General features: G+C 57.2%; 3 protein-coding genes across 15 annotated transcripts; all 3 read left to right on the top strand.

The window, feature by feature from the left end:
* The first annotated feature begins 1,292 nt into the window (after positions 1–1,292).
* SDHB (succinate dehydrogenase complex iron sulfur subunit B) lies at positions 1,293–4,003 on the top strand. The gene is made up of 8 exons (XM_042478377.1): positions 1,293–1,448; positions 1,522–1,664; positions 1,747–1,832; positions 2,074–2,210; positions 2,667–2,783; positions 3,031–3,132; positions 3,256–3,378; positions 3,746–4,003. Exons 1-8 carry the CDS (start codon positions 1,380–1,382, stop codon positions 3,821–3,823), a joined length of 855 nt encoding a protein of 284 aa, XP_042334311.1. The 5' UTR covers positions 1,293–1,379; the 3' UTR covers positions 3,824–4,003.
* Positions 4,004–4,657: 654 nt separating this feature from the next.
* Positions 4,658–20,869, top strand: ATP13A2 (ATPase cation transporting 13A2). Of its 5 annotated transcripts, XM_042478358.1 has the most exons (29): positions 4,658–4,781; positions 5,303–5,384; positions 5,695–5,862; positions 6,261–6,319; positions 6,803–6,918; positions 7,291–7,372; positions 7,711–7,788; positions 8,486–8,555; positions 8,961–9,095; positions 9,396–9,462; positions 10,028–10,159; positions 10,774–10,947; positions 11,444–11,554; positions 12,337–12,383; positions 12,729–12,917; positions 13,011–13,217; positions 13,890–14,003; positions 14,182–14,350; positions 14,641–14,761; positions 14,926–15,050; positions 15,620–15,765; positions 16,085–16,195; positions 16,694–16,773; positions 17,108–17,260; positions 17,853–17,949; positions 18,305–18,528; positions 18,704–18,855; positions 19,282–19,454; positions 19,959–20,869. In XM_042478358.1, the coding sequence occupies exons 2-29, from the start codon at positions 5,382–5,384 to the stop codon at positions 20,130–20,132; spliced, it is 3,477 nt and encodes a 1,158-aa protein (XP_042334292.1). In that variant the 5' UTR covers positions 4,658–4,781; positions 5,303–5,381; the 3' UTR covers positions 20,133–20,869. The 5 variants fall into 5 exon arrangements, 4 of the variants coding, with proteins under 4 accessions (XP_042334292.1, XP_042334293.1, XP_042334295.1 ...); XM_042478359.1 differs by lacking the exon at positions 4,658–4,781 and having other exon boundaries at positions 4,809–5,384; positions 6,803–6,917; positions 7,293–7,372; XR_006104944.1 differs by lacking the exons at positions 4,658–4,781; positions 18,704–18,855; positions 19,959–20,869 and adding an exon at positions 18,623–18,703 and having other exon boundaries at positions 5,030–5,384; positions 19,282–19,416.
* Positions 20,870–20,906: 37 nt separating this feature from the next.
* MFAP2 (microfibril associated protein 2) lies at positions 20,907–27,707 on the top strand. 9 transcript variants are annotated; one of them, XM_042478369.1, is made up of 10 exons: positions 20,907–21,027; positions 21,614–21,820; positions 24,369–24,457; positions 24,752–24,829; positions 25,054–25,086; positions 25,203–25,289; positions 25,382–25,420; positions 26,071–26,158; positions 26,808–26,881; positions 27,155–27,707. In XM_042478369.1, exons 1-10 carry the CDS (start codon positions 20,966–20,968, stop codon positions 27,256–27,258), a joined length of 861 nt encoding a protein of 286 aa, XP_042334303.1. In that variant the 5' UTR covers positions 20,907–20,965; the 3' UTR covers positions 27,259–27,707. The 9 variants fall into 9 exon arrangements, with proteins under 9 accessions (XP_042334303.1, XP_042334302.1, XP_042334301.1 ...); XM_042478368.1 differs by having other exon boundaries at positions 20,951–21,096; positions 24,755–24,829; XM_042478367.1 differs by having other exon boundaries at positions 20,951–21,096.
* The last annotated feature ends 27 nt before the right edge of the window (positions 27,708–27,734 follow it).

Raw genomic sequence — 27,734 nt, 5'->3', positions numbered from 1 at the left:
GGAGATTGTTTGCCCATAGGAAATAATGGAGATTGCTTGCCCATAGAGAATCATTGGAGATTGTTTGCCCATAGAGTATCATTGGAGATTGCTTGCCCATAGGAAATAATGGGGATTGCTTGCCCATAGAGAATCATTGGAGATTGCTTGTGTAAGAGAAATTTCAGGAAACTTAGATTTCTAGGATTGGCAGATCAATAGGATCAGCAAGAGGACCTAGTAATTGAAAATCCACAAGTTTATTTCCAATTGTCGACAACGGAAAACATTGAACTCAGTGGAATTCAAGTTCCAAAAAGCTGAGAACCCCGAACAAGACAAAATGGCTCTTTTTATCATTATTCAAGACAAAGGAGCTTCTTCAATACACCTGATTGGCTAATTACAATTTAAACATACAGAATTCTTACAATCAGAACAGAAATACATGCATACATTAAAAGTGCATCATCACTCCTTACCCCTCCTTTAGGAATTCAGTGGCTTTCCCTCCTAACCTTGCTTCTGAATGTCTACTATGTATCCTTATCTGAGTACTGTAGTTTATGTTATGTCTTTGTACTGGTGCCAGCTTCCATCCAGGTCAAGATGCCCTAGTTACTCCTTTGCTCTAGTAACTGCAAGCCTTTATTTAAAAACCATCTCTCTGGCTGACAAAGGGGACTCCATCTTTCTATAGTTTTTATATTTCAAAAAGGAATTTCCACCACACTCTCTGCAAGAAGGAAGGAAGGAAGGCGCCATCTGAGCGCTTACCATCCGCAGAGTTGCCTGCAGGATCTCTTCTTCTGTCCTGCCCTTCAGGCAAGGAACCGTCTCAAGGGAACCGGACGCTTGGCACCAGCAGCAGCAGCAGCAGCGGTGGCAGCCATTTTATGGAGGAATAAAACAAATGGTTGCCCTGCCTGACTTTCGCTTGGTGGGGCTGCCAGAACCAGACCTTGAAGCAGCTTGAAGGCACACCTACATCTACTATATGTATATATATATTCTTATGAGATGTAGATAGATATAGATATACACACACAGAGATGCATGCATTCTTCTGGGGTGTGTGTGTGTGTGTGTGTGTGTATACATATGAGATATAGATAGATACACAAGACACATTTTCCTGTTTTATGTATATAGATATAGACATATAGATATAGGAGGAGTCTATATGGGTATATCGATAACGATACTTCTGCTCCATCTATCTCTATCTCTATGGGGCGAATGGCCTCCTCTGCCTGCCTTTGGGCCAGAAGGGGCACCCGGGCGCCCAGCCGACTCCGAGGAAGACCGGAAGGAAGGGGAGGAGCCAGGAGGGGCGGGGCCTTGGCTCCCTCCGCCTCTGACGTCAGCGCGCTCCCGGAAGCAGACGCAGCAGGAGGAAGATGGCGGCCTCGGCGTCGAAGGCCGTGGCGGTGACCCTGGCGGCAGCGAAGCCGGCCGGGCTGCTGGGGGTGAGTCCGGCCGCTCCCTCCCTGGCTCCCTGCGAAGGCAGCCCTGGCCCTGAACAAGCCTTCTTCCCGGCAGGTCCCCCTCCGCAGAGCCCTGGCCTCCTCCTCTTCCTCGGGCGCCTCTCCGCCGCGGATCAAGCGCTTCGCCGTCTACCGCTGGAGCCCGGAGAGCCCCGGGGAGAAGCCCCGCATGCAGACCTACGAGATGGACCTCAACAAGTGAGCCGGAGCGGGAGCAGGGGGCCCGGGGCTGGCGGTGGCGGCCTCGGGGCTGACTCTGCCTGCTTCTCCCGCCGTCCAGGTGCGGGCCCATGGTCCTGGACGCCCTGATCAAGATCAAGAACGAGGTGGACCCCTCCCTGACCTTCCGCCGCTCCTGCAGGGAAGGCAAGCCCAGGGCAGGGCAGAGGGGGCACCCGGGGGCCCTTCCTTGGAAGCAGGCCCCTGCGGGAAGGCGCCCAGGGCAACGCATGGCGGCACCGGCCCAGAGCAGGAGGCCTGGGCACCGCTGCCAGGCTCAGCCCTGCCAGCGCTGGCTCTCCAGAGGCAGAGGCACCAGCAAAGCAGCCCTGGCCAGGAGGAGCAGATCAGGGCGCTGACGGCTGGCTCTCCTCCCCCTTCCCTCCAGGCATCTGCGGCTCCTGCGCCATGAACATCGGCGGGGGCAACACGCTGGCATGCACCAAGCGCATTGACACCGACCTCAGCAAGGTCACCAAGATCTACCCTCTGCCCCACATGTTCGTGGTGAAGGACCTGGTCCCAGTAAGCGCTCCCTGGGAAAGAAGGCAGCCCTCAGCTGGGAGGGGGGTTGCTTGCCCCTCTGCCTTGCTATGCGCGCGCATGGATGCAGGGGGAAGCCTGCCAAGTGTGGCTGCGGAGGGAGGGGAACCCTGCCCTCTTCTTTTGGCTTTGGAATCATTTCCAGGCAGCAATGGAAAGGGGGAGAATAAAAGCTCTGCCCGCCTTGCAGCAGTCTGTCCAGACGTCTCTGGCTGCGTCTCCCAGTGCACTTGGTGCTCTGCCCGCCTTCCCCAGAACCACTCGCGTTGTTGTTGCCCACAGAAGCCCACGGAGGAGGGGAGGTGTCTCCGGAGCCCCCTCTGAAGCCCGCCAGCCAGCCAGCCAGCCAGGCTTCAGGTGGCCTCCTTTCTCCATCAGAAAAGGGCTGGGCTTCTCCAGCGCAGGCAGCCTTGGCTCTCCTTCCCTTTCTCTCCTCAGGACCTGAGCAACTTCTATGCCCAGTACAAAGCCATCCAGCCTTACCTGAAGAAAAGGGACGAGTCCAAGCAAGGCAAAGAGCAGTACCTCCAGTCCATCGAGGATCGTGAGAAGCTGGTCAGTAGTAGCCTTGCTCCCTGCTTCTCCCAGCCCTTCCGCCGAGCTCCACAAAGGCCACTGCTCTCAGGCCAACGCAGCCAGCTTGGCCAAGGCTCCCTCAGGACCCAGGCGGAGGAGGAGAGGAAGCAGCCACTGCCACTGCCCTGGGAGAGGAGGGTTTAGGGGTGGTATTGTGGCCCCTGGGTCTGGGAGAAAGCCATGTCTCCCGCCTTCCCCACGGCTGGCCTTCCTCCTCTGCCCCTAGGATGGGCTGTACGAATGCATCCTGTGCGCCTGCTGCAGCACCTCCTGCCCCAGCTACTGGTGGAACGGGGATAAGTATTTGGGGCCAGCCGTCCTCATGCAGGTAAGCAGGGCAGGCGGGCTGAACGCATGCCCCGGTGGTGGCATGGGGGGTCCGGCAAGAGAGGACAGTGGGGGACAGGGCAAGGGGCATGACTGCTGAGGCTCAGCCCCATTCTGCCTCCAGGCCTATCGCTGGATGATTGACTCCCGGGATGAATACACGGAGGAGCGCCTGGCACAGCTCCAGGACCCCTTCTCCCTCTACCGCTGCCACACCATCATGAACTGCACTAAGACCTGCCCCAAGGTGGGTGCCTCCCCTGCTCCCTGCCTTTCCCCCCACTTCACCCCGGTCGCATGGGGCTGAATCCAGGCTGCCGGGACAGGCGTTTGGAGAATCTGCCGGAGCGGACGTTGCCTGGCTAGCCTCCTTTGGCTGCCCCCATCCAAACCTTGACCCTCGCTTCTGGAAGGAGGCAGGCACTCATGTCGCATTTGGGGGGTCAGTCCCCTTTGGGGCTGGACTGACTCCTCCATACATGAGGGGCAGCTCATTGCCAGGCCTTAGTCCCTGGGGGGCATCTCTGCAGGGGACCCTCATTTGACCTTGCTCCAAGTGTGTGTGTTGGGGGGGGGATGCTGCATTCGGCCACTTGCTCCGTCTCTCTTTGCAGGGGCTGAACCCCGGCAAAGCCATCGCAGAAATCAAGAAGATGATGGCCACGTACAAGGAGAAAGCGGCCTTTGCCTGAGCCCCGGACCCTCTGCTTCGCAGCCCCACGGCTGCTGCTTCCTGCTGGGAACCGGAGGGAATTCCTCCGGAGGGAATGAGTGGGTTGGGGGCAGCTTTTGGTGTGTGTTCTGTCCGTAGGCGCTTGGCGCACGCGCGGCAGCCCTTCTTGGACTAATAAAGTGCTTCTTGGTTAGCCTGCTCCTTGGCTCCGGACTCTGCCTTCTCCCTGCCTGCCTTTCCAAGGACGGGCCCCTCTTCCCACGGCTGGCTCTTGGGGGGTTCTGGTTTGGGGTGGATGGAGGAGTGGGAGGACAAGGGACCTCAGGGGTCGGAGGGGGGTTGGGTTGTTGGGGTGCACTGGGGACAACCACTGCCCACTTTGCAAAACAAGGCCCCATGGATGTTGGCTTGTTCCTCGGGAGCACTGCTCCTCCGCACCTGGTTTTGGGACGGAGGGGCTGCTGCTGGGGTGAAGCCTCCCCAGGATCCCTGGCCCTTTGGCTGCTGACCCAGGCCCTGCCCTCTCCCCTTTCTTCTAGGGAGCCCCCTTTGGGGTGGGGCAGGAGACCTTGGGGGCCCTGGGCTCCTCTCCAGGGCCTCCCTCCTTCCTGAGCCTGGGCCCATCTCTCCAGGCTCCTGGGGCTGCTGAGCCACCATGAAACCTCTGGGTCACACTCTCTCAGCCTCCCAGGGCCCTTCTCCACCGGAAGTCCCGCCGCCGGGGCGGAAGCGCTGCGTCCGAAAGGGGCGGGGCTAGGCCTGCCGGAGCCCCTCCTTCGCTTGGCTTCGGGCCCAGGGCCCCGAGTGGAGCCTCTCCGGGGCCCTTCCTCCTTCCTTGGGAGGAGGCCCCAGCCAGCCCTGCCTTTGTTTGGGGAGCGGGAGCGGCGGCGCCACTTCCGCCTGCCTGCCTGCCTGCTTCCCTCCTTCGCCGCCGCTGCTCCGGCTGCTCCTTGCGGGGAAGGCGCCCCAGGCTCCCGGTGAGGAGGAGGAGGAGGAGAGCCAGGGGAAGAAGAGCTGGCTGCGGAGGGAGGGAGGGAGGGTTAGGCGGGGAAGCCTCGGGGAAAGGGGCTGCGGGCGCCCGGGCTCCCTGGGCCTGGCTCTGCCCGGATGTTTGCCTTGGCGCCTGCTGCTGGGCTTGCGCTCCTCCTCGCGAAGCCGGATCAGCGGCGGGGGAAGGGGAAGGGGAAGGGGAAGGGGAAGGAAGGGCGTCCCCAGGAGAAGCAGGAAGCGCTGGTTCCGGGTCTGGCCAGGACAGGCGCTCGCAGCCCGGCGGCCGAGGCCCCTCTCGGTCCCTTGCCGCCCTCCCCGCCTCCCCGGGGGCCTCTTCGGGAGCCAGGAGCCAGGCGCTGGGCTGCCTTCCCGACCCCCGAGGGAGGCTTCCCCTGCTGAACGCCTGCCTGGGCCCAGGCGCTGCGCCCCAGAGGAGGCCCTTCCTTCCCAGCCAGAGGAGCCAGGCTGACTCGGCTCGCCCTCCTCCTCCTCCTCCTCCTCCCTCCAGGCCTTGCCAGCTGCAGGAGAGGCCTCTTCCGCGAGGCCCCCAAGAGGCCGGGGAAGCGAGACAGAGCCCCGGGCCTGGCATGGTAAGGGGGCGGGGCTCTGGGGCAGGGGAGGGAGGGGCTTCAGGGGGCTCTCCGTCTCGGCCGAGCAGCCCCAGCCCCCCCCCGGAAAACCCCCCCCCCCCCAAAAAGGACGGCAGGGCTTTGGGGGATTCGCCTTGCCTTCAATGGGGTGGATCCACTGGCAGCTTACCCCAAGAAATCAGGGCTCCATCTCATTTGGGGAGAGCCCCAGAGAGGGAGGGTGCCCCTTGCGGTCGGCTGGGTTGGGGGGCGCTGGAGGCCTCGAGGGGTCCAGTGCCAGAGCCCTGCCTTCCTTCCCTCCCTTCTCCAGGAGGTCAGTGGCTACCAGAGGAAGGCCTGGAAGGTGGCCCTTTGTCGGTTGCTCTCGGTGCTCACCCTGGGGCTCCCGCTCCTCGTCTTCCATTGGAAGCCCCGCCTGGAGCTCCAAGCCAAGTGCAGCCGCTGCCCCCTCCGCCAGGCCAACTGGGTGCTCATCCGGGTGAGTGTGTGCCAGGCCAGGAGGACCTTGGCCAGGAGCCCCTCACCCCCTGGCAAAGGCCAGGCTCCTCTGCTGGTGCTGCCTTTTCAGAGCTGAGCCTGGAGCCTTAGGGAGGGCTGAGGGGTGCCCCATGCCCCCTCAGGAGTCTCCATGCCCAGGGCAGCATCTTAGCAGCCTGCCATGGGGTCTTTGCTGCCTGTCTGGAAGTAGGTGAATGTGGGCACAGGTCAGGGCCCTGGCAGGCCAACAAGTGGACCCAGTGGCTTCCCTGGACCCATTGGGAGGGAGGCTTCCAGTGGCAGCTTCTGGGTCTCTTCCTTTGAGGTTTGTGTGAGGGTGGGATGGCAACCTTCTCCTGCCCTTGGAAACTCTGGACCCGTCCTCACGTCCTTTTCTAGGACCAGTTTGGACAACACTTCACCGCCCGCGTGGAAATGGAGCAGGTGGAAGGAGGCGGGTGAGTGACAAAGCATGCGGATGAACCAGAAAATGCCACGCTGGGCTGGAATACAGCCCTGGATCTGTGTCCAACGTCTTTGCCTTTGGCTCTCTGGTCAGAGAGAGACCTTGGAAACATTCAGCTGGAATGAAACTCCACAAAACACTTTGAGCTGCTTCTGCCACCTGCTTTGGGCTGGATGCTGGGAAGGGCTGCTCCTTCTTCCAAAGCCCCCAGAATGCCAGCTGATGCCCCCAGGCTGCACCTGCCTTCCCTGCTGCCCAGGCCTGTCCAAAGCCAAGCCCTTCCTTAGGCCTGGCCATCGAGAGCGGGGCATGTTTCCCTGGGCTCAGAGAGAGCCTGAGTCACGGTCTTTGATGTGGTTTCACACGTCTTAATGTAACCGGGATGTGTTCAGGTGCAAGTGCCTTGGGAAAGTGTACTTGTTCACACTTTACCTTTTGGAACAGTTTATTTATTTTGCCTTCTTGCCTCACAAAGCCTTGAGCATGGAGGAGGCGATGGGAGAAGCAGCGTTGCAGTGGGAGTGCTGGGTGACGAAGAGGAGAGCAGAGAGACAGCCGGGCTCCACCAGAAAGAGGAGGAGGAGGAGGAGGTGAGTCTGCCTCACTGGCGGTTGCAGCACTGCCCTCTTCTCGCCTTGCAGTAAGGGAGGCCCTTTCACAAACACGTGCCCCTCTTGCTATCTGGGACACAGACTGGGCTAAGCTGCCTTTACAGGCACCAAAACCTGATGGTTCCAGGAAGGTTCACTTTTGCAGCTTCCGACTGTCGTTCAAGTGCTTTGTGCTGTTGCCTTTGTTCACCTCAGCCCTAAGATGTAAGATGGAGTGGGGGGGTTCTCCCCAGGTTTCAGTTCCAGCCCTTCTTCCTTCCTTCCTGGGGGCCACTCAGTCTCCTGGGTGACTTTGGGGGGTCCCTACCCACCTGAGGGGAGTATGCTCTTAACTGACATTTCTGTTCTGTTTAGAAAGGGGTTGTTCGCTACTACGTTTTCGAAGGCTTGCGCTACATCTGGATAGAGAAGCGGCAGTCCTTCTGCAAAGCCAGGTCAGCCTCTTGTAGTTGGGCTCCATGCTTTGTGTCCCTTCGCTTGCTGCGGCAAAGTGTGTGGTTCGTGTGTCTCTGCAGATGTTCCTCTCTGCTGTCCCCCACAAGAGAACTAAGGCAGTGTCCTTCTGTCTGCTTGGCACAGGGGCCTAACCGGGCTCTAAATGAGCCCTTGTGTTTTTCGGTGCTTTCTGACTGGGAATGTTCCTGTGGCATCTTGTGGCATCATAGGAGCCCAGCCCACCGTGGCACAGAACTTTTCAAAAACAAATGGTCACTTTTGGTGACTGATACACAATGTTTTTTTTCTTCTTCTTTCTTTTATATGCATTTTTCAGCCTGTTGGATGAAAGCTGGACGTGTGCAGAGATTCGCCTCTCCCACTTTGGGCTGAGTGCTGAAGAACAGGCTACCAGGTGAGGAATGGGCAACACGCGTCCCTCCAGGAAGGTCTCCAAGCCCCTTCAGGGCCCAAGGGCTCTCCAGGACGCGCTCTTTCCTTACCAAACTCCTCCTGATTTCTAAGGGTGCTTTCACAGTTCTGCCAAGGACTTTAGAGCGTTTTAAAATCTGCCACAATAAATGGATGCTGCTTGCCTTTGGGGCACCCGTCCTGAGCTGTTGAGCCCCATGCCGACAAGGGGAGGAGGGGGAGGCAGCATGGGGTACAGGTGCCTCTGTGGCTTAGCTGGCGCAGAGGCAGTGCGATGCCAGTCTCTGCTGGGAGGAAGACCCTGCCATGGGGCATACTGTTGAGTGGGTTATCAGTTCCTGTCGCGACAAAAGGTCTGGCCTGGACAGGCCCTGGGATGGAGCCAGCAGGGTCCTCCTCCATCCCAGTCTCCCCATGGAGCACACCTGGGGGCCTTCTGCAGTTGTGGGGATTTCTGCAGTTGTTGGGCTGGAACCCCTCAGAAGTGTTGTTGGCCTTTAAATTTTTGTGAAAGGAATGGCTGGTGGTTTTCCTTTTCTAATTTTTACATCCTGAGGTTTCAAAAGCCATGTTCAGTGGGTCTCCGGTGTTTCAGCATTGTTCCCCCCAACCCTGTCACTGGGCTCTGGGGGGATCCGCTCACTGCCCCCCCCCCCCCACACCCCCAATGCTTTCAACAGGAGGAAGCTGTACGGACCCAACCTGATTGATGTCCCTGTGAAGTCGTACCTCCGGCTGCTGAGGGACGAGGTGGGTGGCTGAGCCTGAGCTGAGGGAGGGGTCCCACTTATGGGCTGGTGAAGGGTGCATGGGAGGGGGCAGCGGAGCACCCTTTCCCCAGTGGTGGGGCATCATCCTCCAGGCAAAGTGGAGGAGCGGAGGCAGCCCTTCCAACACATGTCCCCTGCCCTGGCGTGGCACATTCCAGACTGGGAAAGGGTCCCAATCTGCCAGGCAGGACCCCCTCCAGGGCAGAAGACTCCTGCCTAGCACTGGCAGTCTGGGTCTTCTGGATCTCTCTCCTTCCTGGCAGGGATTGAACCTGCATCTATACTTTGCCAGAGCAGCACCAGAGCTGGCTGAGGGAGCGGTGGGGCAGGGGTCTCTGCCTCTTGGCCTCCCAATGACTTGCCTGCTTCTCTTTTCCTTCCCCAGATTTTGAACCCATTCTACATCTTCCAGATTTTCAGCATCTCCTTATGGCTCTGTGATGAGTATTACTCCTATGCTACATGCATCTTCATCATTTCCACTTTCTCCATAGGCATCTCTCTCTACCAGACAAGGAAGGTAGGTGCTGCCTTTACCTGGACACTTGGCGAGGGGCCTAAGCCAAGGGGTGGTTGAGGAAAGAGGGCTCTAGAGCATGAGCGGAGTGCCTTGGCCAGCAAGCACACTCTTCGGCTGCAACTCTTGCACTGTGTGCCCGGCTCCTTTGGGGATGCTCCACTGACAGCAGGCAGGGGGTCAGGAGGCATTGCAGAGCCCTGAAGCACCCCCCAAATGCCTGCCTGCCCTGGTGGCAGTGATGGTGGGGAGACCATCTCCTTTTGCTTGGCTGCCTTGAGATACGCCTTTGGTGTCCCACAGCAAAGCACCACCTTGAGGAACATGGCCAGGATGTCTGTCAGCGTCAGGATCCGCAGAGGCCCCACAGGTAGGAGGAGAAGGAGCAAGCAAGCAAGACTAAGGGGGTTGCAGTCGTAGCAGCAGCAGCAGCAACATCAACCAGAAGGGGGAGGATCCCAGCCCCTTCTTCCAAGACCCTCCAGTCACCCCCACCACCCCACTGGGAGAAGGAGCGGCATGGCCTCCTGAGGGGCCACCCCTTCTGTGTCTCCCCCAGACTCCTTCCTCCAAGCCACCTTTCTGTTGCCACGGGACACCCCCCTACACCAGGGAGCAAGTCCAGGGCCAGGCCACCCTCATCTCCTGGTTGTTAATCGGTTCCTCCCCAACGGTTGGAATGCAAAGAGGAGCAGCACCTCTGGAGTTACCACACACACACACATACACACACTTCCTTTTAACCTTCTGTCTGTTTTTATATGCAACTGTATAAATGAAGCACTGGGGGGGGGGGGAGGATGTTGGGAGCAGGAGGCGCTGCTGAGGTTCCTGTAATGTATTCCCTGGATACAATCCCTTCAGAAAAGTTTCTTCTCCTTGTTTGTCCCTGTGGGGTTCTCTGACTCTCTCCCCACTTTTTAAATGGGTTGCAGAGGAAGTGACAGTGAGTTCGACAGACCTTGTGCCTGGTGACTGCATTGTGGTGCCCCCGGATGGGATGCTCTTCCCTTGCGATGCTGCCTTGCTGACCGGCGAGTGCATGGTCAATGAAAGCCTGCTAACCGGTGAGCCTCAGCTGAGAGACTGATTTGGAAGTGGGGTCAGAGTGGGTGGGAAGCCCTGACCCACTGGGCTGCCCTTTGGGGCTGTCTGGCCTCTTGGTCTGCCCCTCAGGGCCCTGCATTGAGGCAAAGGGAGCCAGCCACTGCCTTCCTCTGCAGTGGACCTGGCTGCTGCCAAAAACCTATGTTGTTACGTTTGAGCTTGGTGGGTTTCTCCTCTGTTATTTGAGCTGTGGCTGTTAGGCCTTAAGACAAAAAGTGTGGTGCAGTAATTTGAGCATTGGACTGTGGAATCCCTGCTCAGCCATGGGAGCACCATGTGTCATCTTAGCCAAGGCACGTTCTCTCAGCCTCAGAGGAAGACAAAGGCAACCAAATCTTGCCAAGAAAACCCTATGGTAGGGCCCCCGTCAGCCAGAAACGATGTGTAGGTGCATAGCAAGAATCAGGTATTCCTTTTTGTTCGGCCATAGGGGGCCGTGCTCCTCAGGTACTAAGGGAGGGAGCCAGCATTGTCAAAGACGACCCCAGGGTCATGTGGTCAGCATGACTCCACAGGGCAGAGTACTAATGCCTTAAATCCTCAAGTGCTTCCTCTGGTCCCTTTTCGCCTTCAGGGGAGAGCATTCCGCTGATGAAGACTCCTTTGCCCAATGGCCCCGAGGCTCCTGCCAGCACCACCATCTATTGCCCTGAGGAGCACAAGCGGCACACCCTCTTCTGCGGGACACAGGTCCTCCAGGCCCGGGCCTACAGCGGTACCCATGTCCTGGCTGTGGTGACTCGCACAGGTCAGCTTCATGGAGGTAGTGCTCCTCACACCCCACTCCTGTGCCAGCTCCTCAGTTGAATGTGGCACCCTCTTTCCCATATGTGTAGCCAAGGGGTCCCCAAGGGTTTGGGGGAGTTCCTTTTCTCTTGGGACTGGTGGGCATTCCCGCTGAAGAGCCAGCCATGCTGGGGGCACAGTGTCCCCCATTCTCCTCCGCCAGCATGGTCTGACGGGGAGCAGAGAGTGGGGTAAGGTGGTGAGGACCTTTAGGAACTGGGCATTGTTTTGCAGAAGTGCAGCTGCCTGGCAGCTCCTCTGCCCTCGTGCCATCCTTTTCCCCAAGAAGAGGGGTCCTGGGTCAGTTTGGGAGCCTATTGTGCTGCCGTGAGATTTGAAGGAGGTTTCAGGATTCAGGATCCTTGGCACCTGAGATGGTGGCCTCCCTCTGCCCATCCCCCAGTGCCCCTCGCTTGCATCTTCTCTTCCCTCCCATTGGCTTCTTCCTTTCTTGCCAGGCTTTTGCACTGCCAAAGGGGATCTCATCAGTTCCATCCTTTACCCTAAGCCTGTCAATTTCAAGTTTTATAAGGATGCTGCAAAGTTTGTTGCCTTCCTCACAGTCCTAGGTGAGTAAATCCATGTTCTGAGAAGAAGCAAACCAGCCAATGCTCTCCTTTGCTGATTGGTGGCAGGAAGGGGGAGGGTTTGAACACCTTTGGCAAAATGTCTGCTTTCTCAGCCAGTGATAGAGAAATGTGGAGACACCCCCCCTTTCAAGAGCCCTCCTGCCTCAGCGCTGGATGGGCCCCTGGGGTCCAGGCGGCTTGGGGTCTCCTCTGCCCGTGTCACTACTTTCCCCTGCCCACAGCATTAGGACAAACGTAGGGAGCTGAGTTGCTTTGCTGGTCGGCTGGACAGTGTGGTTGAGGACCAAGTGCCAGCCATTGCCACTTGGGCAAAACAGACAAGCCCCCTCCCCCCGGTCCAAAAGCAGCTGCCAAACTTGGTTTAGTGTACATGCGCATCCCTGACCCTCGTGAGGTGACTCTGTGGCCTGTGGTCCCTTTGGTCCCCTTCCATGTGGGACAGAAGCATCTCCAGGTCCTCATGCCAGCCCCAACCCTTTCTCTCAGGCCATGTGCCAGAGAGCCTCCCGATGGCTGGCACAGGACATGCCCTCCTCATCTGTCCTCTCTGAGCCTTTGCTCTCAGGAGAGTTAGGCCACTAGTTGGAAGCTCCTGTCTCTTCTGCTGATGTCAGTCTGTAAAGCAGCAGATGGTGCTTTAAATAATAGCTTAACACAACACCAAAGCATGTGCATGTTTCTGCTACTTTTCTGCCTTGATGCTTGTTTTCCCTTGTGGCATCGCAACACCTGAATCTCTCTCTTTCTTTCTTTCTCTCTAGCTGCTCTGGGTACTGCCTACAGCATCTTCACCTTGATTAGAAACAAGGTGAATTCCAGTCCTGAGGGCTTGTGGGTTTTCCCCTTCCACTTGCCCCATCACAGCCCTCCACCCATCGCAGCAGGGCCTGCTGTTGCCCACCACTAACACTAGCTGACTCACAGACTGTGGGCTTCAGGTGGCCCCGAAGGTTTCCAGCTTTTACTAGGCCATAAAGGTTGAGCAGCCCTGTGAGCTGTAGCCAGAGACCAACCAGAGCCATTGCAAGCCTTGGAGAGGGATGCCAGCTCTCCCTCCAGGGCACCTTCCTGGCCCCAGAGTGACATGAGGTGGAAGTATCCTGGGCATGCAATGCCTGACTCACACAGACACACACACAATTTCCACGGACAGGTTCCGGTTAAGCAGATAATCACACGTGCCCTGGACATCGTGACAGTGGTGGTGCCCCCAGCCCTGCCAGCCGCCATGACTGTGGGCACCATCTATGCCCAGAGCCGCCTGAAGCAACATGGCATCTTCTGCATCAGCCCTCCACGGATCAACCTCTCTGGAAAGGTTCGCCTGGTTTGCTTTGACAAGGTGAGACCCCGAGGGAACTGGGCACCAACAACCCATGACTGCTCAGCCACCTGCCCTCCGCCGCACCCTCTAACTCTGACTCTCCTCCCACAGACAGGGACCCTGACAGAGGATGGCCTGGACATCTGGGGTGTTGTTCCCCAGGGGGAGAGCGGCTTCCTGCCCCTCGTCCATGAGCTGCAGTCCCTGGCAGGTGGGCCTCTCCACTCCTGCCTGGCCACTTGCCACGCCGTTTCTCTGCTGGGGGGTCAGCCTGTCGGAGACCCTGTAGACCTCCGGATGTTGGAGTCCACAGGATGGGTGAGGGCAACAGGGGGGCTGAGAGGAACCCACCAGTGCCACCTTCTGTGGGGGAAATGAACTCCTTTGCCACCCCAAAGAGCCATGTCTGTGTGGGCAAGGGGGCTCCTGAGTTTGCCCCCTTTGGTAGAATTCTTTCTTTGGGGAGAAACAAAGGGTTGGCATTCCACTGAAGACACCAGCAGCCCTGGCTCCATGTTGTTGCCACAGCCCTTTGCCCCAGAGCACTGTGGGTCTGCCTTGCAGGGCGCTGGCAGGGCACAAAGACTATGAGTAAAGTGACTGGTGGCCTGAGGGGCAAGGCAGCTCCCAAGGGACAGGGAGACCGAGGTGGCCAGGGAAGGAGGTGCTGCTGTTGCCGCCACCCGCAAGGCTGGTGTGCAAAGGGCCCCCGCTGAGGCTCTTTTGCGGTCCTCAACCTCTCCTCACTCCCCACCTCCATCTCCTCTTTTCTGGGCAGAAAGAAAAGGCTGAATGGCCTCTTCCAGAAGTTCCTCAAACAGAGTCCTCTTTGGAATTGCTGGTGGGATCTGGGTCCTCCTGAACAGGAGCAAAGAAGGTTTTCAGGGCCAGGGAGGGTTTCCAGCCGCCTCCATGCCTCTTGTTTTTGAGCCTTCCAGCAATCTGTGTAGCACAGAAAACATGGTGCCATCTTCCTTCCCTTCCTTCTAGACCCAGAAAGAGGCTGAAGGAGCAGCGGCAGAGGCCCAGGTGGCCCAGCTTTTCCACAGTAGAGCCTTGGCTGTGATGAGCCCCCCAGGTCCAGGGGAACTGCTGAGCAGCACGGTAAGACCACCCCTGTGCCAGGGCTTTGGCCACCTCAGGAGCCACACAGAGGTGCCAAGGGGAGCTGGAGGGCTGGTGGGTTGCCTGGGAAGAGGGCCTGCTCTCCTGTCTGCGCATCAGGGCCAGCGCACCAGACACTCTTCCGGCCAACCGGACTAGGTGGCTATTCTCTTCTCAGAAGGAACGCCTGGGTGATGCCACCCCCCTGGCCATCCTCCGCCGCTTCCCCTTTTCTTCGTCTCTGCAAAGGATGAGCGTCCTGGTGAAGCGGCCGGGGGTTGGGCCTGCGGAGGCCTACATGAAGGGAGCCCCAGAGATGGTGGCCAGCCTCTGTCGGAGAGAGTCAGGTCAGCACCCCACCCAAAAAAACCCAGTGCAGTGTCACCTTGATCCATGTCCTCAGGAGTTTGGTGAGACAGTTGCTCCATCCCAGCTGGCTCCATGAGACAAAGGGGCACCTTTGTTCAGGAGCTGCTCGGAGCCTGGACGGCCCCTCGCTGGACTTGGCCTCGGTGGGCTCTAGGGTGGGATGTTTCTGGGGGAATCCAGTGTGGCACTTGGGAGAGCTGGGGGACCTCTTCTGTGGCAGCCTCTGCCACTCTTTCTAATGCCTTCCCTCCCTCTTTTGATGCTGCAGTCCCTGCAGATTTCTCCCAAACGCTGCACCATTTCACCAGTGATGGCTTCCGTGTTCTGGGGCTCGCTTACAAGGCTGTTGCAGCCATTGGGACGTTTGAAGAAGCCCAGTGTGTGACTAGGTACCAGGACTTTTGGAGATCCCCTTCCTTCCTTCCGTCAGTCTGTCCATCCGTCCTTTTTTTCTCCCTCCCTCTGGTCAGCCTGGGCTCTGGGGTCCTCCTCTTTGGTTATGCCAGAGATGCCCCCCCCCACCAACAAAGGCTTTCTCCTCCTGGACTGACAGGGACTCTGTCGAGAATGAGATGGCCTTCCTTGGGCTCCTGGTGATGAAGAACGTCCTCAAACCAGAAACGGCGCCAGTGATCCACTTACTCCGCAACGCTGAGATCCGAACCGTCATGGTCACAGGTGGCAGCTTGCTCTTTGCAAGGCCTTAAACGGTGGGTGGGCAGGAAGAGGGGCTTGGAGAGCTGCTCTCTTCACCATGGTCCCTTCATATGACTTGCACCCACCCATGTAACACGCATAACCCTGCTTCTGATGGGGCTGGGCAGGAGGGGTGCCCAGGGAGGAATAGCAGCCTGACTCGGCCTCTCTGGGCTGGGATAGAAGTGGGCTTCCCTCCAGCAGGGAAAGGGCAGCAGTTTCCAAGCAGCTCTTGCCTTCCCTACCTGGATTGCTCTTCCAAAAGATAAGCCTCCTGAAAGTTGCTGCCACTTCTTCCTTCCCTTCCTCCACCAGCACTGTCCAGGTGTCTGCAGAGGAGCTGCACTCTGCACATGCCTTGCAGCAGGGTTTTCTTGGTTAGGTTGGAGTATTGGCCTCTGGGCTGCTTTGAGTACCTTCTTTATAAACAAAACCGGAAACACTGAGCTTTGCTGGGGATGGGTGGGGGGTGGATTTTGGGTCCCAGAGCAAGGGTGCTTGGTATCTGCTGCTGGTGGTTGATGCCCTTCCTTCGTTGCTTTCTACACCAGGGGACAACATGCTGACGGCTGTGAATGTGGCCAAGAGCAGCCGGATGGTGGAGGCCAGGGAGCAGGTGGTCTTTGTGAACGCCATCCCTCCCAGCCACGGGAAGCCGGCGGCCCTCCGGTTCATCCCTTCTGACCAGCCCCCCGAGGCGAGTTCCCTTCCTTTGGTGTCACAGCCTGGAGCAGCCACCTGCAGCTCTCCCAGGGTCTGCAGGACCAGGAGAGGGTTTTCCTTCTCCCCACCTCTTCCCTCATCCCCCCCAACACACACACACCCCAAACCTGTCCCAGAAAGAGGAGATCCGTCTCTGGTTTCAGTATGGAGAAATCCCTACTCTGTTTTGACTCACGTGGAGGCAGGGGGGGGGGGGGGGGGGGGGGTGTTTTGAGGCATGTGTTCGATGAAGCCAGACTCTGAAAGGCTGCAGAGGGAAAGATGGCTGAGGCTTGGCCGCTGGGGTTTTTCAGGCGTCCTACCAGCATGAGACCTGCTTTCCGGAGGAGCCCCTTTGCCACTTGGCCCTGAATGGGAAATCCTTTGCGGTGGTTTGTGAGCACTTCCCGGACCTCCTGCCCAAGGTAACGCCACATACTGGCTGCTGGCACCACTTGCCCACCCCTGAGGACCCCCCTCCCCAGAGCCTTCCCCTGGGATTTGCCCTTCTGGGGGCTTTTCCAGAGACAGTGGGGAGGCTTCAGCTTTCCTCAGTCCCAGGGAAGCCCTTGTGTGAGTAAGCGCTGGCATTGCGAAGGAGTCGAGCTGCTGTGGGGCAGCAGCCCTTCAAAACCCAGAACCCAGGCCGAGTATTTTGTGCTCAGTGGTCAGAGCGACCTGCCTTGCCATCTGAAACCCAGCCCCTGCTCAAATGCCCCCATTTTTACTGTCTGGAAGATCTAGTAGGCGATGGGAGCAGTTGCAAATTGGTGAGGCACTGACTCTGGCAAAGAAGAAGGTGGTGGTGACAACGAATTCAGAGATATAGCCATGTTAATCTGTAGAATCAGTATGTAGAGAGGTCTTGTAGCACCTTTGAGTTGGCAGCATGACCATAACCCAGGTGTCTCTGTCTTATGCAGATATTGATCCAAGCAACTGTTTTTGCCCGTATGCTGCCTGACCAGAAAACGCTCTTGGTCCAGAGCTTCCAAAACTTGAAGTGAGTCTGGGGTGATGGTGTAGCAGCGGGGAGGGGGCAGTCCTGGGAAGGTGTGAGAACGGAGGAAGGGGTTTTTCCAGGCCGCTGCTCAGAATGTGGCCTCTCTCTCTTGTGGAGCAAAGGAAGCTCTAGGCAGGAGAGAGACCACTGGGGTGGCCCCCTTCTTCAGTGCCAAGGCCGGGAAGGAGGGAGGATGTCAGGCGGGGTCAACCCAAGGGCTTGTGGTGCCTCCTCTGTGCCAAGGTGAGCAGTTTTATCCCTGGAGGGGCTTGGAGGGGGGGAAGGAAGTGAGGCTCTTCCTCCGTTCCTTTCTCTCCTGTCCAATGGGTTGCAGCTACTGTGTGGCGATGTGTGGGGATGGGGCCAATGACTGTGGGGCCCTGAAGACGGCAGATGTGGGCATCTCCCTCTCCGAAGCAGAGGCTTCTGTGGCATCGCCCTTCACTTCCAGAACTGCCAACATTGAGTGTGTCCCCATCATCATTCGGTAGGGATGGAGGGTGGATTTCCAGTTGGTTTTCCTGACACTCCCATTGAGGCCTCGATGGCCTTCCCCAGATCCATGGTCCAAATCTGCCAAGTTGGGTGCCATGGAAGTGGAGGACCAAGTTGGACAGCACTGGGAATTAGGCCCAGCTCTTTGTGACCTCTTTTGGGATGGAAGGGTCGGGCCTCCACCATCATGGTCCCAGAGGGAGGAAAGAAGGCAGGCAGATGGGTGGTCAGACTTTGACTCCTTGATTTGAATGGGAAAAATAACAATGAAAAAATTGCAAATGTAAAAGAGTGATGATAAATCACTGTGTAAACTGGATTGCTTTAAAATATATAAAATGATATTTCCTTTGCCCTAATAATTCTTACCAAAAGTATGTCTCTTCTCCCATCATCGTCCTTCTGATGTGCTTGTTTTCACAGCCCAGTCAGTGTGGGGGCTCCATGTGCAGCGTGTGGGGCTGGAGGGGTGACTGTTCTTGTGTTAGTGTGCTGCGAGCTCCCGATTGCTGGCCCAGTGCCTCCAGTTGCCCCAGACTTCTTGCTAATGTGGCCTTTTTCCTCCCGCTGAACTTTGCCTTTAGGGAAGGGAGATGTTCTCTGGTCACCTCCTTCGGGATCTTCAAGTACATGGCCCTCTACAGCATCGTCCAGTTTGTCTCAGTGCTTCTGCTCTATACAGTAAGATCTGAGAAGCCCCACGAATTGGCCTGAAGGTCCCTGGCCCTCACTTCCGAGTCCTAGAGTGGTCACAGATAATGCTTTTATAATGCGGCATGTGCTGTTGGCCTTGGCGGTGTCCTGTGGGCTAATGTGGCAACCAGCCAATGTGACAAGGGGCACCCTGCCACCACCACTCTGTTCCCTTGGATGATCTCCAAGGAAAGCATCCCCAGCCCAGAAGGGGTGGTTTCTAGTCTCCCCACCAACCCCGGGCTGAATGCCTCCCCCCCCCCCACGGGTGCCAGGGCTTCAGAGGGCTGTGCCACTTGTGGCCTTTTCAGAGTGGGAGCCCAGAGGGTCCTCTCTTCCCCAGATCAACACCAACCTGGGCGACCTGCAATTCCTCTTCTTTGACCTCATCATCACCACCACAGTGGCTGCCCTGATGGGCCGGACTGCCCCCGCCAAGGACCTGGGCCCCCGCCGTCCACAGGGAGCCCTCCTGAGCGTGGTGGTTTTGGGCAGCCTCCTCCTCCAGACTGCCCTCCTCATCACAGTCCAGGTCATAGGCTACTTCATCACAGTCGCGCAGCCCTGGTGAGTGGCAGCGGTGGGGCTGCAGCCGCCAGGGGAAGAGGAGGCTGGGGGGCCGGACTACTAGACCCCACTTCCTTCTCTCTGTCCCCCTCAGATGCTCCCATCCCAGATGCTCCACCGGGTGACCAAGGGTCTTTAGGAGCCCCTGTTATGGGAGCCTTGTTCTCCTCCCCAGGTACGTCCCCTTGAACAGCACTGTGACGGCCCCCCAAAACCTCCCCAACTATGAAAACACCGTTGTGTTCTGTGTCTCGGGATTCCAATACCTCACCCTGGCTGTAGTCTTGTCCAAGGGGTACCCTTTCCGGAAGCCCCTCTACACAAATGGTAAGCGCCCTCAATATTTCTCCCCTGCACCTGACATAGCCAGGAAGGTCCGGTCCATGCAGGGAGCAAGATACTCCCAAGATGCAGGCAGGGTTGGCTTTCTCCTCTGTTGCACATTGGCCGACCACAGCAGGGAAGAAGAGCCAAAGGCCATCCCTGTCATGCCTCCTCTCTTCCACCCTTCTAACCATCACCCTTGCGGTTCCCCCATCTGACATTTTCCCTGGTCTTCTGTTTGCCTTTCCTGAAGCTGAGCTGTTTGTACACAACCTATGACTGGTGGTTTCACCCTAGGATTTGGGTGAATGGGCCGCGCTGTCTGGCCACATCTCATTTCTAACTTGGTCTGTGTGTTATGTCTGCAAACCTGTGGATGTGTTGCAAGCATTCTCCATCTCTTTCTCTTTTGCTCCCCTTGCCTTCCAGTGGTGTTCCTGGTCGCTTTGATCCTCCTTTTTGGCCTGATGGTCTGGCTGACCATCTACCCGCTAGCCTTCATGAAACAGTGGCTGCAGCTGAAGAGCATTGGAGACCTCAGCTTCAAGGCAATCCTGCTGGGGTTGGCCACGCTCCACTTCTTTGCGGCTTTTGTGGTGGAGGTACGGCGGGTGAGGGCAGTGGAAAGCTGGAGGGCTGGGCTCAGAGAAGGGCCTGGTGGTGGGGAAGGGGAGATAGTGGCCCTTTTCTCCCCAAGCAGGGCTTGCGGTGCTCATCCATGCAGACCAGTTGCCAGTACATTTAGGTTGGCATTGCAGAAGGAATTGTCACTTTTGCCACCATTACTTGCATTGTGGAATCCATATGCAAAGGGATCTTGTAGCACTTTGAGACTAACTGTAAGAAGAAAGCTAGCCAAAGCAGGGCTTTTAAAAATGCATTTGGCATGTTTGTGGGAAAAAAGGTTTTTTGTCAGATGCTCTTAGCCTTGAGGCTAAAGAATGCCCCCATGCTTAGGAGCAGTCTGTCTCTCAGTTGAGCAGCCAGGGGCTGTCAAGTGACAGAGACAAGCTGCAGGCTTTGTGCCCTGCTTGCCTATCTCCCACTCGGTGCCCGAGGGAGGAGAAGATGAGAGCCCCTTCCCAGACGCTTTCCCCCCTTTTCAGACCGGCTTGGACCATGGCGGGCTCAGTAGTCTCCGGGCGCTGCGGCACAAGAAGCCACCTAGGAAGCTCTTCAAGCAGCTTGAGAGGGAGATGCGCCAAAGGCCACTGCCCCCGTGGCCTCCACTCAACCAGGCTGTCTTCGCCAAAGGCAAAATCTCCATCGCCACCAGATGACGCTGGACCGCCAGTGCCGCCACGGCCCCCAGCCTCCATTGGGCTTCCCTCAGAATGGGACTGCTTAACTTATTTCCTTTGGAACCAGCGCTCGCCATCCCAGCCTCTCCTTGGCCTCTTTTCAGCCCTGAGCAACCCTTGCCCTCCTGGACCCCCAAAATGGGGGATTTCAGAGTCCTCCAGGGGGCCCATTCTCCCCCAGTACCCAGCGGTGCTTGCCATGCTGGGGGAGGGCTTTCCATACCCTATTCCCAGCGCAGAGGAGCACGCAGGGTGTGTGTGGTTCTGGGGGAGCTTTTGGCAAGTTGTTAACCTCCAGGGCCAAGGTAGGCACAGAACCGGCATCCGGTGTCCCTTCCCACCATTTCCATGCCCACCAAACCATTTCTGGCTCCTGCCAGGCTTGTAAGGTCACCGTTTGCCAGGCTGGGAACCCCTCCAAAAATTTCCTTTGCCAAGGTCCCAAACACTGTGTCCTTTTGCTCAGCCTGTTGCTGCCAGGAGTCGGCTGGCCATTCCTTACCCACAGCCTTCCGGGGGTGACATTTCCTATGCCAGGGCTTGGCAGTGGCACCTTTGAACCTTGAGTGTCTTCAGACCCTCCCTGCCTCACCATAAGACTTCTTTCTTCCTACTTCCTAAAAGGAAAGCTCCTGTGAAAGAGAGGGAGTGATGGTCCAGTGCATTTCAATGTAGTTTTAGCTATGCCTCACATTAAACAGAATTTATTTTCTTCACAGTGTTGTTCTTGTTTTTAAGGTCTGTTTATATCTTCTTTTATTGATCTACAGAATGTTTTGAACAGTTGGTAATTTAAAGCTGGCCTTTGGAAAATGGAGCACATGGAAAGATCAGTATTACTTAGCAGCAGCAGCAGCAGCAGCAGCGCACAAAGGTTTTTTAGAAACACAAAGCTTGACTCCACCTTTAGAAAGGGACTGCTGCGGCTGCAGAGTCCTGGAAGGTGACCAGGGAGGGCCGGGCGGCCACACTTTCCCCACAGGCCTGGGGGGGTCAGGGGGCCTTGCGGGGCCTGGAGTGTCCTAACAGAGGCCAAGTCCTGACCTGCCAGGCTAGGGCTTTCAGGGCAAGTGAGGGGGCAGCCAAGCACCCCTTGTGCTCCGTGGGGGCTTTGGGGCATCTCCCATCCCACCCTGCCCAGCGGGAAATGGCCGTGGGCCCTTGTCGCCTGGCATCCCAAGCCTGATGCCTAGTACTTTGACACTGCCTGACAGGCCACCCCTCCAGCCCCCTTCCCCTGATGATAGAGTGCTCCTAGACCTGGAGGCTTTGTGTCGCCCTCCAGCCGCCCTCCACAGACCCTCCTCTCGCAGCGAGACATCCCAGGCCTTGTAAGCCCCCGTTGTCCTTTGGTTCACCTCCTCTGCCAGGGCTGCTCTGTGCTGGAGTAGGTGTCTGGGGGGCTCTCCCTTCCCTGCCACAGACCCCTCTGCCTTCCTCCTTCTCCTGCCTCTTCCCAGGTCAAGCGTGGAATGGATGCTGGGCACTCGGTGTCACCGCAGAGGCTGGTGCTGCCTGGAGGACGAGGGGGTGCTAGGACCCAGGCGGAGGCAGTGGCGGCGGCGGAGGCTATTCTCTTGCCTCCCGAGAAGCAGACAGGAGGAAGTTTGGGGAGAAAGAGTGAGGAACACAGAGAGAGCGAGAAAGGGAGGACGATCTCCAAGCGGGTAAGGCACCCCAAATGCGGAGGAGAGGCAGGGGGCCCCCCTTGTGTGCCATGGGGCTGGTTTGGGGGGAGGTTTGGGGACAACTCTTTGGAGTGTTGAAAGTCCCCAGGGAGGGAGAGCAAACCTGCCAAGAGAGGTTGGCCTCCTGTCTGGGATTATCTCCCCCGAAAGCAAAGCGGGTGAGGATGGACGGTGTGTTTTGGAAAGATCTCTGCTTTCCCCCTTTCCTTGCCTGGAGCAATGGCGACCGAAGGGGACCCTAAAACACAGCATCCAGTGGCCCTTTCCAATGGTAGGAAAGCCTTTGAAGAGAGATGGGGAGCACTTGAGGACCCTGTGTCTGTGTGCCTTTGTGTTTAATTCATGGCAGATGCCACCAGCTGGGTCCTGTGGGCTTGCAGAGGCAGTGCCCCCCTCCTGCTCCCCTTTTCCTGCTCTGTGGAATTGGGGGGGGGGGCACTGGGTCCCTTTTCTTGGAAACTGGCCCCCTGGAAGCCATTAAACCGGGGAGAGGTTTGTGGTGGAGGGGGGCAGTCCTTGTCAGCCCTTCTCTCTGTCTGTCTGTCTGTCTGCCTTTTGTTCTCTGGGCTCTTGCAGGCAAGGCTGGGGAGGGGGCTTTTCAGAGGGAGGGGCCTCAGGCAGCGGCCATCCTGTGGGGCCTTCCTTGCAGGAGTGGGCTGATTGTTCCCAGATGTGTGTTGCACAAACATCTGGTTCCTGGAAGCCCGAGTGGGGCACGCAGGGGTCTCAGCGCAACGCACCTACGGTCAATGGTTTCTGCAAAGGAGGAGCAGAGCGGAGGAGAGCCTTCTAGGAAACTTTCCTGGAGGACCAGCAGCAACAGGATCCACTCCAGGCTCTCAGCCAGGAGACACCCCCCAGCGCACATCTCTTTGCAGGACCAAGGCTGGGACGGACAAGAGACCTCTTTTCTCTCCTGCACTGCTCTTGCCATGTTGGGCATCAGTGCCTAGTCACGCATGGGGCAAATGGAGGACCCCACATCCTGCCCAGGCCCCCTCCAGAGGACATGGTTCAACTGTAGTCGTGCCAGGCTTGCAAGGTTTGTGCAGAGAGCCTGCTCCTGGTACTTGGTCCGATTCCACCCAAGTTTGGGCCAAGGCCTCAGGCGCTCCGCAGCCCAGGGATGGACCAAAGACAGGAGGGGGCCAACCAGGCTGTAACCCTCCCTAGGGCTGCCTCTCTGCCTGGATGCAGCTCAGCTCAGAGCTAGTCAGCTGGAAGGGCTGAGGTCTGTGACTGTGCCTCTGGCTCTTGGCAACTCTTTGCTGTGAATCCTCTTAACCCTGTGAGGTAGGCTAAAAAGGCAGGGAGCCCACGCAGACCCAGCCAGCTTCACAGGGGAGAGGCACTTGGAAAGCCTGCGTTCCATCTTGTACTGCAGTTAAAACTTCTGATGGATAGGAAGCATAGCATGGATTTGCATTATTGTGAATCCACAAATATTTGGTTGTTGGTTTTTTTAATCAATTTTTTCTTAAGATAAAAGTCTGAATTGGGTAGAGGAAATGTTAATGGATTAGAAATGTTATTTGGCATGAGGGAATGGAGTGCATGGCCTGCTGTGTGGTGACCCCACACATTGCAGCTCAAGCAACATGGGGAACCTGACACCCCCTTCAGAAGGACTGCTGGCCCCCAAGGCGAGCCTCCCTTGTGTCTCCTGGGTCCAGGCCCAGCCAAGGAATCCCACCAGTGGCTCCAGGAGAGGGCCTTTCTGTTCCGGCCTTGTCCTCACGCATGCAGTCTCTGTAGTCACAATGTGGCCTATCCCCCGCCCCACCCGTGGCAGTGTTCCTGTTGCACATTTTGTGGCTCTGTGCCCAGAGCCCTGGAGGGATCCCATGCCTGCCAGGCCCCTGTGTTGGTTCTGCCGAGGCGTGCAGGGTCAACAGCTGCCTTTCAGAGTCTGCAAAGGGAGGGGAAGTGTCTGCTTTCGAGTCTCCCAGACTTGCTGTACCCCAGAGGATCCATTTCTGGGCCAAGAGCAGGGGGTCCCAGGTGTGGGGAGGGAAGGGCTCGTTTTCCCAGGAGTATGGCTGTTCCTTTGAGTTAGACCGGAGTGCCAAGCGGGAGGCGACTGGGGGGGTGGCCCACGTAGAGCAGTGGGTCTCTCGGGATTTCTCCATCATGTGTAAGGGGTTTGCAGACAGTGTAGGGGATAGGCTTTCCCCCCTTTCACTGGTTGCTGCTGAAGACAGCTGCTGGGATCCTGTGGCTTAGTCCGACCTAGAATAGGCCCATCTCATGGTGCATCAAATGGGGAGTCAGCATGGATGTAAATCACACAGATTTGGGTCAATGTGCGTTAAAACGGCAGCGTGGGCTCAGTGTGGTTGGCTGGGGCTGACAGCACCTGGGTGGGAGACCCCCGGGGCCCTTGCTCCCGTTTTCCCCCTAACACTGCCAGGGGAGGGACGTGGCACTGGCACATGGCCTGAAGTCCAAACGAGTGTCTTCCTGCCTGACGCCCAGGTGGTTCACTACTCTTGGGACGCCCAGGTGGTTCCCTTCTCTTTCATTCCAGTTCCTCTGGCCATTTCCTGAGCACCCAGAAGCCCCATCTCCACCCGCCAAGCATGAAGGCTCTGTTCCTCTTCCTCCTCTGCCTCCCAGGTGAGTGAGAGATCCCCTTCCTTGGTGGGCAGAAAGAGAGTGCTCTTGTAGTGGAAGCAGGAGGGAGGAGGCCAGGAGCCGTTCATATTCTGGGCCTCAGTCCCCCTCTTGAAACCCCATCCTTGCCTACAGCCTCGCTTCCCTCTTCCTCCAGAGAGGCCAATGGATCAGGCTGTGGAGGCCAGAGTTGGTTATGGGTCCCTGGGCTGCTTGTGCTTCCCAAGGCGCCTTCTCCCTTTCTCTGCTGTGAGCAGGGGAGGAGTCCTGTCTGCCCCCCTTCTCTCTCTTCCAAAGCAGCACTCCTGGCTCAGGGGCAGTACGACACGGAGGACCCGGCCTACCATGACACACCATACGTGCCGTATGAAATAGGTGAGTACCCCCTTGCTGCCTAGGCTCTGCTGCCCATCCTTCTCAAGGGACATCTGACCTCCTGCCAGGTCTGCGTCAAAGAAAGGGTGCCTGCAAACCTGGCACCCTTTTGGCATCGCCAAGGGCTGGTTTTCCCCAGGAGGTGGCATGGCTTCCCATCCCAAACAGGGAATGTGCTTCTCCTTCCTCTGGGGGTTTAAACGGAGCCCTTCATTGTTTTCTAGAAAGTCAAGACTATTACGATTATGCTGGCAATGGTGAGTGGTCTCTTTTTTCTCCCCCTTCAAAACCAAGCACCCAGAGGCCAGGCTTTGGCTTTGGGGTGGACTAGGGGCCAGAGCAAGTGGAGCTGATGCCCTCCTTTGCATTGCAGACATCTCCCCCCAGACTCCCGAGGAGCAGTACCAGTACCAGTCCCAGCAGCAGAACCAGCAGGAGGTCATCCCTGCCCCAACCCTCGGTAAGCGTGGCTGGCTCTTCCCCGACTCTGGGATGGAGAGTGGTCCTGTTGCAGGTCACTGAGTCTCCTTTTCTTCTCCCATCCTTTGCCAGATGCTGCCGAGACAGAGCCCACTGAACCCGGACCACTGGGTAGGCTTGTTGTTGATTGTGCATTTCTCATGATGGCAACTGTCCCTAGTTTGTTAGGAGGAATCACTCAAGAGAAGGAACTGGGGAGAGCCATGCATTGCCAGAGTCTAGTCATGGCCCTCTTGAACTCCTCTCATTCAGAGCTAGAAAAAACCCTTCCTTCCTTGCCTCTTGTATATTGGAAGGAGAGGGAGGGAGCAGCTGGAGGCCACTGGGAAAGGACTGCTCCTTCCTCAGCCAGGCTTCCCATCTTTGTCCTTCTCATGACTGGGCCGCCTGCAGGGTGCTTTGCATTTTCCTAGCACTCTATGGTATGGGAGGACAATCTGGCACTCTTGTGTACTACAGAGCTGCACTAGACCCCGACCCCGCTCACCCACCACCACCACCACCATTAAGGCATTATTACTTATGGGTGAGAGGCTGAGGGCTCTCTAGTAAAGGCATCTCCATGCCAGCAAAGGAAAGACTTTCATATGATGAGACTGCAAGGGCCATCCAGTCCAACCCCCTGCCGTGCAGGAACTCTCAGTCAAAGCATCCCCGACAGATGGCCATCCAGCCTCTGCTTAAAGACTTTGCCTAGAACCTGCAGAGAAAACACCTGGCCATGGCTCTCAGTAACAATGCCTGGCATGATCTCTTTCCAGACTGCCAGGAGGAGCAGTACCCCTGCACTCGGCTCTACTCGGTCCACAAGCCCTGCAAACAGTGCCTGAATGAGATCTGCTTCTACAGGTGAGCATCCGTGGGCAGGCCAGCCCCTGCCAGCTTCTCCAGCCATGCCTCGCTTGGGACCACTGCCCCACCTTCTTAGAGCAGGGCCCAGGTGGCATCCCCTTCCTAGAGTGGTTAGCTAACAGAGACACTTCAGTGTTTGGAAAGTATGCCTTGGCTGTCCAGAATAAAAGCTGTTTTGGGGGGTTCCAAAACAGAAAGGGGCAGCCAGGTGGTTTTATGCCAGCAAATCCAGCCATGTTCCCTTTTCTCCAAAGTCCTTGTGACAGATGCCACAAGAGTCCCAAGCAGTGAAAAATCAGAGCAGCACTAAATGAAAACACTTAGCTGCTTGTTGTTCAGCTTCTTGGATCCCAGCTGCAGAGTAGTAGATGGCCCTCTTGGCCTCTTTGACTCTGCTTCCACAAAGTGTGCACACAACCAGGCCTTGCTTTCCCTGCGCCACAGGACAAGAGGATGATGGTTTGCTTTCTCTGGTGGGGGGTGCCCATCATGGTGCTCTTGAAAGAGGCTCTCTTTCCATATGTCTCATCGATGTAGGGACATATGGACTTGTGTACCTAGATATGTACACAGTCAGCAGGGGTGCAGGTTATCCATCCCCTTGGCAGATTATCCTCTTCTTCTCGTTGTGCCCACTTTCCAACAGCCTCCGCCGCGTTTACGTGATCAATAAGGAGATTTGCGTCCGCACGGTGTGTGCCCACGAAGAGCTCCTCAGAGGTAAGTAAGTGCTGAGGCAACCATCTGTTTGAGTACCACCAGCTGCCAGTCACCTAATCAACAGCCTGGGTTGTGCCAGAGCGGTGGGCAGATGGGTCAGCTGCCGTGCCAGTGACCCCCACCTGGTCCCCTGAAACACAGCAAGGGCGCCTAGACCTGGGGAAGCTGGGAACAGGCAGGGGTTGTTTTCCCCACCACTGCCATGGGAAACAGCCATGCCATCCTTCCGTGCCAGTCGTCTAACGGCCAACTCCCTTCTGCCTTCCTTTGCAGCTGACTTTTGTCGCGACAAGTTCTCCAAGTGTGGCATCATGGCGACTAGTGGACTCTGCCAGAGCGTGGCCATCTCTTGTGCAAGGAGTTGTGGTGGCTGCTAAGCTGGAGTGGTGGACTCTGTGGCACTGGGGGGGGGGGGGCTTTTGTGCCACAGATGCCAGAGCCACTGCCATCTGTGGCCACCAAAGGGCCAAGACCAGCCCTGGGCCCAGTGCCTTCCTCCTTTGCTGCCAGGCTTTGTCCAAACAAGCCGTAGAAAAGTCTGCCTTGTGCCCATTAATAGTCTTGCGTGTCTGTGCTGTGTGCAGCTACACACATCATTTTATATTACCTGGTTCTTTTCTGGGAACACTGCACGCTTCTTTTTAAAATGGAAGCTGCTTGGTGGTCCCAACGAAGCGCTGCCCCTGGCCCCCCGTCACACAGCTTTCTCACAGGGCCAAAGCCAAGGCTGTTGGGTTTGTGAGTCTCCTTTTTGTATGAGTAACTCCTTTTTCCTCCTTTTCTAAAAAATGTTTAAACAACTAAAAATAAACCAGAAGTGTCACCACTTTTGTTATAAAGCCTCTCTGACAAA

The sequence above is a fragment of the Sceloporus undulatus genome, chromosome 7 (genome assembly GCF_019175285.1).
Source record: "Sceloporus undulatus isolate JIND9_A2432 ecotype Alabama chromosome 7, SceUnd_v1.1, whole genome shotgun sequence".
Taxonomy (NCBI): domain Eukaryota; kingdom Metazoa; phylum Chordata; class Lepidosauria; order Squamata; family Phrynosomatidae; genus Sceloporus; species Sceloporus undulatus.
Note: the sequence above shows the minus strand (reverse complement) of the source record. Positions and strands in the feature narration are given on the sequence as shown.

Bases quoted from the DNA above. Each gene is read 5' to 3' on its own strand.
- MFAP2 (XM_042478367.1), top strand. From the start codon at position 20,966: ATGGAGCACATGGAAAGATCAGTATTACTTAGCAGCAGCAGCAGCAGC. The intron at 25,087-25,202 runs GTGAGTGGTCTC...TTTGCATTGCAG, and splicing joins TTACGATTATGCTGGCAATG to ACATCTCCCCCCAGACTCCC. The intron at 25,421-26,070 runs GTAGGCTTGTTG...ATCTCTTTCCAG, and splicing joins CACTGAACCCGGACCACTGG to ACTGCCAGGAGGAGCAGTAC.
- ATP13A2 (XM_042478358.1), top strand. The intron at 16,196-16,693 runs GTAACGCCACAT...TGTCTTATGCAG, and splicing joins TCCCGGACCTCCTGCCCAAG to ATATTGATCCAAGCAACTGT. The intron at 18,529-18,703 runs GTGAGTGGCAGC...TCTCCTCCCCAG, and splicing joins ATCACAGTCGCGCAGCCCTG to GTACGTCCCCTTGAACAGCA.
- SDHB (XM_042478377.1), top strand. From the start codon at position 1,380: ATGGCGGCCTCGGCGTCGAAGGCCGTGGCGGTGACCCTGGCGGCAGCG. The intron at 1,665-1,746 runs GTGAGCCGGAGC...CCCGCCGTCCAG, and splicing joins TACGAGATGGACCTCAACAA to GTGCGGGCCCATGGTCCTGG. The intron at 2,211-2,666 runs GTAAGCGCTCCC...TTCTCTCCTCAG, and splicing joins TGGTGAAGGACCTGGTCCCA to GACCTGAGCAACTTCTATGC.